Consider the following 14,446-nt stretch of genomic DNA (forward strand, 5'->3'; position numbering starts at 1 on the left):
TCTTTTGTTTTGCGTCATTCCCGGTTCATGAAGAAACATGCTCAGATGTCTGTGTGCTCTAATTGGCAACATCTTTCTTCTCTTTCGCCGGATTCGATCGTGACGTGAAATACACGATTGTAAACGGATGTGGTACGGTATTAGCCGACAAGAGATCCGATATCAGGACGTCTTTAGTGTTGAGCTTGGCTTCCAAAATGGCTAAGTCCAAGTTTTATCACCATTAGTTGCCGCTAGTTTTCGTATTTGCTCGTTTTGTGTAACAAATGAAAGAGAGAACACAGATTTCACATTAATATGAGATTGACATAAGTTAGTAACTAAACAACGCAGCGTGTGGGCATCTGTGTGACTCTTGTAATTATTTTGAGCAAATGAGTTGTCTTGCGTTGCTAGACGAGTAAAGCTTATGAGGCACGAAGTAAGGAACTCCATAGTCGCGGGGCTGACTTGAAATCGCATGCAGGCGAGACAAATTCTGGCCACTTGCCCAATGTCGCGCATTACAGATGCAGGAGCGGACCTAACTGCGAGAAAATTGCGCCATAAAGCAGGATGTTGGTCTCGCCAGCTGTGCCAAATCGGTGAGTCACAGTTAACCACTTCAGTACTGGGAAAACATCCCGCCAGGCTATGGTTAGTTCTTGATTCATTGCCATTGTCAGGACTCAGTTTCTTGTGCGTATTTGTGTCCAGTACCGGTATTGTTCGCACAAGCAAGTGTTATTGAAGAGAGAGGGGGGACCAGACAGCGAAAAGATCTTACGGCAGGGCATTCTGGAAGATGTGGACAAACATTTAGAGACAATAATTTGGGCCCCTCTGGAGGAAAAATATCATAAAAACACGTGCCCTGTTCTTGCCGGATTCCGAAATACTGTTGTTTGAAACAATAAGGAGTAGGAGTGTTGAAAGGTAGTGTTAATTTCTAAAATTTTAGGTGCCGGAACTCTCCTCTTCAACCGTACAACCTCCCCCAAACTTAACAATGAAAAATCACTTTTTACAAGATACTGTTCTGAAATTCAGGCATTTATAGTAAAATTTCTTAAGACTAAAACAATAACGCCACAAGATTTAATATAAACAGGTGTTAACTGTCTGTCCTCGGAGCATTTAAAAGTTCATTGCAGCCGGCGCAGCGGCAAACTACACTTAGCGGTACTTTCCGATTCGACATCACGTGTACTATTTGCCGACTTTTTTCAGTCAAGCTAAAAGAAGGAAGTCTCTGGGAGATGCCGGTGCGCCGTTCCGGCCAAAATTAATCCCTGGTTCAAGGATACTTGTCTAATTCTGTTATCGATTATAGCTAAAATAGGCACTGCTATCTTCACTGCATTTTAAAGCGGATGTTGCCAAAACTTGTGAGGGTACATGTACAAAACTCAAATAATTTGTGAAGAACAACATTTGAAAGTGAACAAGCAAATTCTCCCATATACATAGTTGTGCCAATAACGTAACTTACAAGTGACCAACATGGTGCAGATAGTGACACGACGCTGCATTTTGCAGACCTGTTAAGCACAGAGCATATGTTTAATGGTTTTCCATTCAGAGTGGCACATGCTATGCAGAGCTGTACCGAGGTGATCCCGTGTCCTTTGCAGAACTACAAAAGCTGAACCCCCCTCCATTTTGTAAGTAAATTTAATAAAAAGCATTATTGGAAAAGAAATTATGATACTTAATGGAACCGTACTGTGTACAACCAATTAAATGTATCATTGTACTCTGGTGTGCAAAACTTTTGAATGAAAGTAACTTTCATATGTCACTGCCAAGTAACATAGCTTGATGAAACCTGGGACTGTACAGTGACTGAACTGCTTCAGTATAGCAAGAAGGTAACTAAAAGAAATACGCATAGAGACAAACAGAAATGACACTATATCCATCATTTTGATTTGCAGCTTCTTGTATTGGCCCTGTTTGCAGTTAAAATTGTTTGGATGTGAGGTCTGCCAGTTATGCAAAACACCATTTTTCTCAGTACCCAGACATGTTTTGTTTTTATTTATTCTGCAATGTGAACATTTTTGTTAAATGATTATAGAATTATGTGCATTTTAGTTCAAATGACAGATTGTTTCTTTTTGTAAATACCTTTATATTTGGTGTGCATGAATTTTCTGGATCACTTGTGTGTTAATTACTACAGGTAGCTTGTCATCTGCAACCAAACGATGTTGATGAGAAAGTTTTTTGCTGGGAGTTAACCTATCTTCTAGAATGTAATTTAGTTTTTCGCGATGTTTTTGCGCCTGTATTTGTTTTTACATACGTTTTCTTGTGGCGAGCGCGTCCATTCTCTGCATCGACACCTCAGCAGTTTGAATTAGCTAAATGTGAAGAGAAAAGGGAAGCTACATCTGCAAACAACTTTACTGAAAGATAGCTTGTGATGACTCACTAAATGGGGAGCAGTGTCATGGAAATGGCAACAGTATTCTGTATATTGATATTCTGCTTTCAGCAGTAAAAGTGGATGAATAGCAGTGAAACTGCACGTCATAAGCCATTGGACATCTAGGTTTCTTCTGAGAACTTGGACTATACTTGTTTGCTCAGTCAGTGAACAGGCTAGACTGCAGTGTGCAAAGTGAGTGGAAGCCGAGTACTATTCCAGGGAAGACAAACATTGAAACTTCCTGGCAGATTAAAACTGTGTGCCCGACCAAGACTCGAACTCGGGACCTTTGCCTTTCGCGGGCAAGTGTTCTACCAACTGAGCTACCGAAGCACGACTCACGCCCGGTACTCACAGCTTTACTTCTGCCAGTATCTCGTCTCCTACCTTCCAAACTTCTGAAGACAAACATTGTTTGGATCACACTGCTCATAACGCATTATTGCAGATTTGCTCTGAAACAAATGTATTCACTTAGTCGTTACCAAAGGCACGATGGCAGTTGTATTCTTGTTAGCCACAAATCCTTTGCAGCTGGTGTCGTCCATACCAGACGTGGAATCTTTCAGTATGACACAAGAACGGAACACAACAGTTATTCGAGTTGCTTGTGGCTAAATTCCTGTCAATGTACCAGCTTACAAATGTCAAAATATCAAACCTCTGAAACACACATGATGCAGAGCACAAGCTAGAAGTATTTAAAGCTCCTCATTGTGGTTTTTAGTGAACACACAACCATTTGTAGTTGGATGTACGAAAGAGTTGTAGACTTCATATCATGAATTGCAGGAGTTTTGTGTAACAACACTGTTAGGTGGTGGCAACAATTTTTTTTAACTTGTCAATGCATTGTGCATAAGTAAGGTAGCGTTAAATAACAAGTATTCTTCAACTTATCAGCATTACAATGTTACAGAATGTGGAAGCTGGTGGCTTTGACTCTAGCAGCAGCCTGCTGCATTGTTCTGGGTGAGGAGTGTCCCTGCAACATCAGTGGGAACAAGCTCATCTGTACTGGTATCAAACTTGATGCTTCACCACCGGAGTCTTGCTTTGCAGGTACAGTACTGATATAATTAAAATTTTAATCTTCTGCAACTGTAGGAAATGCTAAGGTGCAAGCTCAATGGCACCTGGAATACTGTTCATGTGACATTGTATTTTATAGATTCAACAAATCACACTGTTGTACAATTTGTACATCATATGGTATTGGACAAGTCAAGTATACATTTTACAAGTAATTTTTACAATTTATTTGTTAAAATTTTAATGTATTGTATAAAAGTCTGTGCAATATTGCTAGAAGGTAACAGGCATCACATTGTAGGCTTCTTTCACTTGGGTTGTAAATTCTTTTTACAGTACTATGAAATTCAATGGAACATGTTGAGAGCAAAATAGGAATAAAATACAGACCAGTACATACATCCTTTTAGGAAGAATGCACAATAGTGCCATCAAGAATTTGTAACAGCAAAGATTTTCAGAGTCGCAGCATACTTAGTGTGTACTGGAACTGAAATATTGTATTCATTATACTTGCATTTCCATTATAAAGGAAGACAGATAAATAATGTCCCTACTTGTGCAGTTGTGTGGAGACCTTTAAAAAGAATTGTGAAAGTTTCCAACTGCAGTAGATCATCTTATGAATTTGTGTGATGTTAGGGACTGTAAACTGCCAGCCATAAAGCTTGTGCCATTAATATGCTGTATTGCAATAACTTCTTTACAAACATAAATTGCACACTGTGGATGATCTATATATCTATATAAAATATTGCTTAATAATTTTATTGTCAGTAAGATTAAATTGCATTCCAAGAATTTTAAATTCATCTTGATCTCTCCATACACTATTATAATTTGATATATTCATAATTCTGACGGAAGCAAATAGCCACTACTTCCAATCTAAAATCACCTCTATATTAAACACATGCACAAAACTTAACTTCTTTATGTTGAAGCATTTTGCCGCGATAATTGACAAGTGGTTATCAGATTATTATCAGAAGTTAGATGTTAATAGCAGTGATACATGTCACAAAGATATGTTGAATGTTGATGGTAGAGGCGTTTTTATAGCTATAAAAATATATCATCTGGTAAGGTTAGTAAGATTTTGAATGTGAAATAATTTGGGTGAAGCTAAATGTTAAGGTCCCCTTGCCTCAGAAGCAGTAGTGGTGGAACATTTGAAAGGAAACTTGAAGATTTTGTATAAGTTCTCTGATCAGTATTAGTTGTAGGTGGAGATTTCAACTTAACCAACTATAAGGGGTGGGGTTTGCAAAGACAGGGAATCATATTAAGTTTCTGTAAATGTTGTATTTGAGAATTATCTTGAAAAGCTAATCAGAGAACTGTTTGATAAAGACAACATTAAAGCCATTACAGCAGTAACTGAATATGGCTGTAGGTAGGAATGTAAAGAAAAGAAAGGAAGATATTTCTGCCTTGCAAGAGCAACAAAACACAGATTTTAGATCACTTCAAAATTAATCTCTTAGACCAAAATTCTGAGTATGAATAGAAAAAACTAGTGTTCTACATTATTGCTCAGATATGTGACAAGCAAAATTGTGGTGAAATGTTTTTTATTCCAATCTTTGATCACAATATAAATTGATATTGTGATCAAAGACTGGAATAAAAAACATATCATAGTATTGGATTGCTGTTCGTATATGCAACTGTTGCAACTGGTGAAAAAATTGTGATGGATGAGAGAGACCTGCAGTGGTTCAGCAGCCACATTAGAAAGCTGCCACAGAAGCAAAGAAAGCTGGAAATTTAAATGTATCCAAAAGTTCACAGACAAAAAACTGAACAAAATCAAAATTAGCATAAGGAGAGCCATATGTGAAGTGTTCAGTGAATTCAAAAGTAAAATTCTGTCTACTGCCTTTGCAGATAGCCCTAAGAAGTTTGGTCTTCAGTTAAATCAGTAAATTGGTTGAAGCCATCAATCCAGATACTCTACATCTACATATACTCCACAAACCACTGTGAAGTGCATGGCAGAGGGGTACGTCCCATTGTACCAGTTATTAGGATTTTTTTCCATTCCATTTACATATGGATTATGGGATGAATGATTGTTTAAATGCCTCCACATGAGCTGTGATTAATCTCTTATTGTTGTCCTGATCCCTATGGGAGAAATATATAGGGATTATAGTATATTCCTAGTGATAATTTAAAGCCAGTTCTTAAAACTTTGTAAGTAGGCTTTCTTGGGGTAGTTTGTCTATTTTTAAAGTGCCTGCCAGTTAAGTTTCTTCAGCATCTCCATGACACTTTCCCACAGGTCAAACAAACCTGTAGCAGTTTGTGATGTCCTCCTCTGTATACATTCCGTATCCCCTGTTACTCCTATTTTGGCAAAAGTCTCTAAAGCTTGAGTAATATTCTAGGATGGGTCGCATAAGTGGTTTGTAAAGCTGTCTATAGACTGATTGTATTTCCCCAGTATTCTAGTAATAAATCAGTCTGCCACCAGCTTTGCCCATGACTGAGCCTACATGATCATTTCATTTGATATCCCTAGAAACTATTAGACCCAGCTATTTGTAAGAGTTGACCAGCTGCCTTCATGAGTCACTAATATTACATTTGTAGGAAACTGTGTTTGTGAAATGCATTTTCTAAATGTTTAAAGCACGTTGCCAGTCTGTGCACTGCTTTGAAATCTTGTCAAGATTTGGGTGAATATTTATGCAGCTTATTTTAGGCAGACTCTGTGACCATAATGCTCAAAATGGAGACTGACAGAGAAAAGATAAGGCCAAAATAGTAAATGCCTTTCTCTGAGTTTGTTTCACCCAGGGAGATCATACTGCAATTCTTTCTTTAAATCATCATACAAATGTCAAAATGACAGGTAGCAAAACATGTAATCATGGGATAGAAAAGCACCTAAAACCACTCAACAGGGGGAAAGCCACTGGACCTGATGGGACACCATTATAGTTCTGAGTAGAGTATGTGAAGAGCTTGTTCCTCTTTTAGAAGTAGTGTACCATAGGTAAGAAGGATGGAATATCAGACTTGTAGAGAGAGAGAGAGAGAGAGAGAGAGAGAGAGAGAGAGAGAGAGAGGTGTGTGTGTGTGTGTGTGTGTGTGTGTGTGTGTTGTGCCTATCTGTGACTCCTGGATTTTCCATTGTTTGATTATTGTTGATCAGTCTGAGATCTGTGCCAGATAGTATTGATGAGGGGTGAATAGAAAAGATCTGCAGAAGAGCAGTGCGCAAATGCATCGTGGAGACACTCGGCCAACTTCAGCAGCAGGCACTTCAACAGAAATATTCTGCATAATGCTGAGGTGTGCCTTTAAAACACAAAGAGCATACATTCCTAGAAGAGTCAACTAATAATATTGCTTCCTCCTACATATGTCTCAAGAAAATACTATGACTGTAAAATCAGAAATTTGAACTGTCACAGAGGCTTACCAAGAATCCTCCTTGTGAGCCATTCATGACTGGAACAGAAAGGAGGAAAAATGACAGTGTCACACAAAGTACCATCCACCGCATACTGTAAGCTTGCTTGAAAAGTATATAATTAGATTCTACATACATTCTCGTAGCTGACACAGAAATCACTTCAAGGTCCTGCGAATGTATGTGTAACTTGCAAAAATTTTCTTCCAGTCATTTACTTACTATTATTACAACATCTTGTATTTGAAAGATTTTACATTTTCAGTTCAAATAATTCCTGTTATGATGAGCAAGATGTATGAAACAGGCGAAATACCCTCAGACTTCAAAAAGAATGTAATAATTCCAATCCCAAAGAAAGCAGGTGTTGACAGATGTGAACATTACCGAACAATCAGTTTAACAAGCCACAGCTGCAAAATACTAACATGAATTCTTTACAGACGAATGGAAAAACTAGTAGAAGCCGACCTTGGGGAAGATCAGTTTGCATTCCGTAGAAATACTGGACACGTGAGGCAATACTGACCTTACGACTTATCTTAGAAGAAAGATTAAGGAAAGGCAAACCTACGATTCTAGCATTTGTACAGAAACCAGATGGCAGTTATGAGTCGAGGGACATGAAAGGGAAGCAGTTGTTGGGAAGGGAGTAAGACAGGGTTGTAGCCTCTCCCCGATGTTATTCAATCTGTATATTGAACAAGCAGTAAAGGAAACAAAAGAAAAATTCAGAGTAGGCATTAAGATCCATGGAGAAGAAATAAAAACTTTGAGGTTCGCCGATGACATTGTAATTCTGTCAGAGACAGCAAAGGACTTGGAAGAGCAGTTGAATGGAAAGGATAGCATCTTGAAAGGAGGATATAAGATGAACATCAACAAAAGCAAAATGTGGATAATGGAATGTAGTCTAAGTCGAGTGATGCTGAGGGAATTAGATTAGGAAATGAGACACTTAAAGTAGTAAAGGAGTTTTGCTATTTGGGGAGCAAAATAAGTGATGATGGTTGAAGTAGAGAGGATATAAAATGTAGACTGGCAATGGCAAAGAAAGCGTTTCTGAAGAAGAGAAATTTGTTAACATCGAATAGATTTAAGTGTCAGGAAGTCATTTCTGAAAGTATTTGTATGGAATGTAGCCATGTATGGAAGTGAAACATGGACGGTAAATAGTTCGGGCAAGAAGATAATAGAAGCTTTTGAAATGTGGTGCTACAGAAGAATGTTGAAGATTAGATGGGTAGATCACATAACTAATGAGGAAGTATTGAATAGGATTGGGGAGAAGAGAAGTTTGTGGCACAACTTGACCAGAAGAAGGGATCGGTTGGTAGGACATGTTCTGAGGCATCAAGGGATCACCAATTTAGTATTGGAGGGCAGCGTGGAGGGTAAAAATCATAGAGGGAGACCAAGAGAGCAGATTCAGAAGGATGTAGGTTGCAGTAGTTACTGGGAGATGAAGAAGCTTGCACAGGATAGAGTAGCATGGAGAGCTGCATCAAACCAGTCTCAGGACTGAAGACCACAACAACAACACATGATCTACCCAATGGCTCCAAACACAAATTTTTACAATGAGCTCAACCTTTGCACTGCTTGCTATGAGCTCTCACTTAGAACTACCAACTCTCATAGAGATTATTTTCACAGCCATGTGCTTCTGCACTGATGGTAGCAAAAGAAAGAAAATAAATGCAAAAAATGACTTACTACTATATTAACTATTGCAATGTACATACCTTGAATATAATCATACTTCTCATTTAAAATAATTTTCTGTTTATTATTTTATAATAACTGTTTCTTGTTTCCTTATTTTGACTATACCTGTAACTGTAATTGCTTACTTACCAGTCTGAATTTCAGTGCAAATATAAAAGTTCTAATTAAAGATTTGATGACACAAAATGGGTTAATCAATGCCTATTGATTAACAATAATACAAAAATAGTAAGATTTCTCACTGTATTTTCCTCACATATTATTATTTTATTTGTGGAATAGGGCTCTATTTAAATTTCCAAATGAGATAAATTAATTTTAATAAAATATGGTTGAATTACACTGGAGGACCCAAGACTTAGATGTGTCACATTGTTACTGTTATAAACCTTCCATGAATGTTGTCAGAACATCAACACTCTTTAGTAATGTATACTATCTGTATGTATTATCTCTCAACAGTGTACTACCCAATACACTCAATTATACACAGTATTTTTTTCATTAATGACAGTTTGGAACATCCTTTTCTGAGATGTGATTGGAAGTTTTTTATTATCTCAGTCTAGTGAAGTTATCACACAGTAGGTCCAATCATCTCTGTTTGACACACACCTGCTGACATCTATTCTGATTTCTAGACAGCTGATGAATTTGCTCTTATTTCAGGTAAATCAATAAAACAGCTAGTAATTTCAAGACTACAAGAAGGTGGATTTAAGACACTGCAGTTGCCATCATCACAGTACTGTGCCAGTTTGGAAAAAATCATTGTGACAGACGTAGCCAAACTCTGGGAGGTGGAGGGTCTGTCACACTGCCCACAGGTAATAATCAAAATATTATTGTCATTTCTTGTTATGTGTGCTATTTACAAAAAGCAATAAAACAAATTACTATATATATTCTTCTTGTATATATGATACATTTACAAAGTTGTGAAAGTTCCATATACTTGAATAGCTGCTTTTAGTTTTTCCTGTGCAGCATTATTGAAATTTGGTTTTCGTTACACCTAGGTTCTGTTTTACTGTGGGCAAAGAAGGAATATCTTTGATTATCAAAGGATATAAGAGTAACAACCATCCTCAAGTCACTTCTTGGTACAATCACGTGAGAAAATAGATAGTGAAATTGAAATACAGAAGGATAAGTTGTCTCTGGTCCTATGTAAAATCACTAAGTGCCACTAAGGCTTCCATTCAGCTCCTTGATGACCAGTGTGGTGTGGCAGTTGAAGATAACAAAACAAAAGAAATAGTTTCAAATTTCATGTTCAAGAAATTGTTCACACAGGAGAATCGTACAAACATACCATCATTTGACCTTTGGACAGACTCCTGTATGGATGACATAGTAATAAGTGTCCTTGGTCTAGAGAAACAACTGAAAGATTTGAAAGCAAATAAATCACCAGGTCTGGGTGGAATCTCAAATCAGTTTGCCAAAGAGTGCTCTATGGCATTGGCCTCATACTTAGTCTGCATTTATCATGAATGTCTTGCGTAGCATAGTCCTAGGTGAATGAAGGTTGCAAAGTGAAAAGAAATGCAACAAGCATGTGAGAACTGTGGTAAGGAAGGTGAATGGTCAAGTTCAGTTTATTGGGAGAATTTTAGGAAAGAGTGGTACACCTGTAAAAGAAACTGCTTAGGACGTTGGTGTGACCTATTCTTGAGTATTGCTAGAGTGCTTGGGATCCATACTAGGTCATATTGAAAGAAGGCATCAGAGCAATTCAGAGGCAGGCTGCTTGATTTGCTACCATCATGTTTGAACAAGATGTAAGTGTTCTGGAGATGCTTCGGTAACTCAAATGGGAATCCCTGGAGAGAAGACATTCTTTTTGAGGGACACTATTGAGAAAATTTAGAGAACTGGCATTTGAAGCTGACTGCAGAACAATTCTACTGCCTTTAACATACATTGTGAGTAAGGACCACGAAGATATGATAAAAGAAATTAGGACTCATATGGAGGCATATAGATAGTTGTTTTTTTCCCTTGCTCTATTTCTGAGTGGAGCAGGAAAGGGAATGAGTAGTAGTGGTAAGGTACCCTCCACCATGCACCGTATGGTGGCTTGTGGAGTATCTGTGTAGACGTAGATTTGTTAACGAGAGCTTCTAATAAAAGACATAAATAATAAAGTGACTGCTTCTTAGTAGATATCAGTTATCTGGATTCCCCTGAGACCTAGAACAGCTGTAGAGGAACCTTCACTTGAGGGAAGTCTGGTAGTAATTGCAGAAAGGTGAAAAGAAACTATTATTTTTCTCATACTACAAAATCCTATTACTGGGATTTACAGAGAATGTTGTATACCATTATGAATAAAGAAGCAATAGCATATTATGAGCTGCTGGAAACAACTCATTATATCATATAGATGGTAAAATGGAGGGGCAAACATTTCTGTATTCCCTACTTAGGTGTACGATACAGCACAAACCTGAATGCTGATAAAATTTCAGAGGTTGTTTGGGGATATTTTCTAGGCATTTTAGTATAAGGGACACATTGTCTCCAATATCTCATCATGGAGTAACTTCATTCATTCATGTCGTTTTTGCCCTTATGGACAGTGTTTGAACTCAAATATCTCATGACAACACAATTTGCACTTCCATCCTTTCTTCCTTTTCTTGTCCCAAAATCTCTTCATCCTTTGCATTTGCCCTTGTTTCCTTTGTTCTGTCCATAATGCTCCCGTCTTCCTCTTCTCATTTACCATAAATTTTGCATTCCTAATTTTGTTCCTGAATTCCCTTCTGATCATTTGTTTGTTGATTCCCAGCTGCCTTATGTCTTCCTCTGTTTCATGATACCAATTTGTCTTAAGGCTTGAATGTTTTATTAAATCAAAGATTCTCTTTGTAAGTCTGGTGTTGTCCATTCTCTGTATGCATCAATCGAAATTTATTCTGCATTTCCTGATCATGTCTGTGTGTCTGTCAGTGTGTTGGTCTTTTTGTCCATGTGCATCTTTGTGTATTGGTCCAAATATTATCCTGAGAATTTTGCATTCTATTTTTTCTGTCTCTATAATGCCTGATGCTCCAGTTGTGGTTGTTTCTGACACACGTAGTGCTTCCGGTAATACAACTGTTTTGTAATGTCTAATTTTGGCCTGTCTTGATATGCTTTTCTTATTATAATGTGACCATGTGAGTTTATATGCTTTCTGGAGTCTTTTGGTTTGTTCTATGTTGGATGCCTTGTTTGATCCTCCTATTTGTATGTATTCCCCTAAATACTTAATGGACCCATACATTGTTTGGATGATGTGTACATTGTTGGTTTGTCGCTCCATGTATTGAGTCTTCTCATATATCTGTAGACCTGTTTTGGCAGCTATTTCATTATGTTCCAGTGCTTCCTTTGCCTCCTGTGTATTATTACTAAGTATGGCTATGTCATCTGCAAATGCCAGACATTTTACGATTGTTCTTATTTCACATGTTCTTCCTAGCTGTATTCCTTTAACTTGTTCTTCCCATTGTTTGACAATTTGTCTAAGACTATGTTAAACAGGATTGGTGAAAGCCCCTCTCCTTGTCAGACACCTATTTGTACCTGGAAGGGTTCCGAAATTTCTCCCAGGAACTTAATCTTCGAGGTGGTGTCTGCGAGAGTGTGTTGTATAATTGCCCTGGTTTTTCTGTCGATGCCATATTTTTCCGGTATGTCAAAGAGCGTTTGTCGGACTATGGAGCTGTATCTTTTTTCAAAGTCAACATAGGTAATGGAATAATAATGTAATTATGACTTAATTGTTTGTTCCCCCCAGTTATCTTTGTTACTATGAAAACACCTTCATATTGTTGAGTCATCAGAATGTACATCACTGATTTCCAGTACAGACAGAAGTAATGTGATATGGTTGCTTTGCTGCCTGAAAATTTCAGCATATCATTATTGTGCCACTCTTCAGTTCCATTCAGTGAGCACATACACATGAGATGCATGCTGGCCAACTCTTAATCTTTAAACCTATCAACACAATGCATGCCATTAGTTTATTGGAAAAATATTTTCGGTGCAGTATGGATGCAAAGATAAATGGGATGGGGGGGGGGGGGGGGGGAGGGGAGAGGAGAGAGGAATCAAACTGAAAAACAATTAATCTGTGATGAATCACTGAAGGCCAGGGGTCCCGTACACCAAAATACTCAGAATATGTCCCTGAGCGAATGAAGTGCCAATGTTGTCTGACCCAGTCAGCATAATTACCAATTTTTCCCACATTCATCGGTTGTTTTTGTGACCAGACAACAGTATGTGAGACCAGTCAAGAATGAATTAGAATGGGGGGAATGGTCAACACTACACAATGACATGTGATGTGATCCAGTGAGAGTTGGATAGAAACTTCCTATTGTTAAATACAGAATTCCTTGGGAAAGTAGGCAACCTCATGGTGATGATGTTGGATATACTTATATGGTATTTTGTTGGTACCATGTCAAGGAAAGGTTGTGTGTATGTATTAGGTGGTCAAATTTGTCATGCTTTGTTTAATATTTTTAACACAGATGAATATTTCTAAGATGACAGAGACAAAAGCATCCTTTTTTTATAAAAAAAACCTTGAGCTACCATATATATATATATATATATATATATATATATATATATATATATATATATATATATATAAAAAGAAAGATGATGAGACTTACCAAACAAAAGCGCTGGCAGGTCGATAGACACACAAACATACACACAAAAATCTAGCTTTCGCAACAAACGGTTGCCTCGTCAGGAAAGAGGGAAGGAGAAGGAAAGACAAAAGGATATGGGTTTTAAGGGAGAGGGTAAGGAGTTATTCCAATCCCGGGAGCGGAAAGACCTACCTTAGGGGGAAAAAAGGACAGGTATACACTCGCACACACACACATATCCATCCGCATATACACACACAAGCAGACATTTGTAAAGGCAAAGAGTTTGGGCAGAGATGTCAGTCGGGACGGAAGTACAGAGGCAAAGATGATGTTGAAAGACAGGTGAGATATGAGCGGCGGCAGATTGAAATTAGAAATTAGCGGAGATTGAGGCCTGGCGGATAGCGAGAAGAGAGGATATGCTGAAGGGCAAGTTCCCATCTCCGGAGTTCAGACAGGTTGGTGTTAGTGGGAAGTATCCAGATAACCCGGACGGTGTAACACTGTGCCAAGATGTGCTGGCCGTGCACCAAGGCATGTTTAGCCACAGGGTGATCCTCATTACCAACAAACACTGTCTGCCTGTGTCCATTCATGCGAATGGACAGTTTGTTGCTGGTCATTCCCACATAGAACGCTTCACAGTGTAGGCAGGTCAGTTGGTAAATCACGTGGGTGCTTTCACACGTGGCTCTGCCTTTGATCGTGTACACCTTCCGGGTTACAGGACTGGAATAGGTGGTGGTGGGAGGGTGCATGGGACAGGTTTTACACCGGGGACGGTTACAGGGGTAGGAGCCAGAGGGTAGGGAAGGTGGTTTGGGGATTTCATGGGGATGAACTAAGAGGTTACGAAGGTTAGGTGGACGGCGGAAAGACACTCTTGGTGGAGTGGGGAGGATTTCATGAAGGATGGATCTCATTTCAGGGCAGGATTTGAGGAAGTCGTATCCCTGCTGGAGAGCCACATTCAGAATCTGATCCAGTCCGGGAAAGTATCCTGTCACAAGTGGGGCACTTTTGGGGTTCTTCTGTGGAAGGTTCCGGGTTTGAGGAGATGAGGAAGTGGCTCTGGTTATTTGCTTCTGTACCAGGTCGGGAGGGTAGTTACGGGATGCAAAAGCTGTTTTCAGGTTGTTGGTGTAATGATTCAAGGATTCCGGACTGGAGCAGATTCGTTTG

General features: G+C 38.6%; 1 protein-coding gene across 1 annotated transcript in view; it reads left to right on the forward strand.

Moving 5' to 3' along the window:
• The first annotated feature begins 540 nt into the window (after positions 1-540).
• The window catches only part of LOC126095324 (carboxypeptidase N subunit 2-like), a 39,059-nt gene continuing 25,153 nt past the window's right edge, over positions 541-14,446 (forward strand). The window contains exons 1-3 of the mRNA XM_049910129.1: positions 541-584; positions 3,333-3,475; positions 9,267-9,424. Coding sequence (XP_049766086.1) covers positions 556-584; positions 3,333-3,475; positions 9,267-9,424 — 330 coding nt within the window. The 5' untranslated portion in view covers positions 541-555. The remainder of the gene's footprint in view (positions 585-3,332; positions 3,476-9,266; positions 9,425-14,446) is intronic.

Source organism: Schistocerca cancellata, chromosome 8, assembly GCF_023864275.1.
Source record: "Schistocerca cancellata isolate TAMUIC-IGC-003103 chromosome 8, iqSchCanc2.1, whole genome shotgun sequence".
NCBI lineage: Eukaryota > Metazoa > Arthropoda > Insecta > Orthoptera > Acrididae > Schistocerca > Schistocerca cancellata.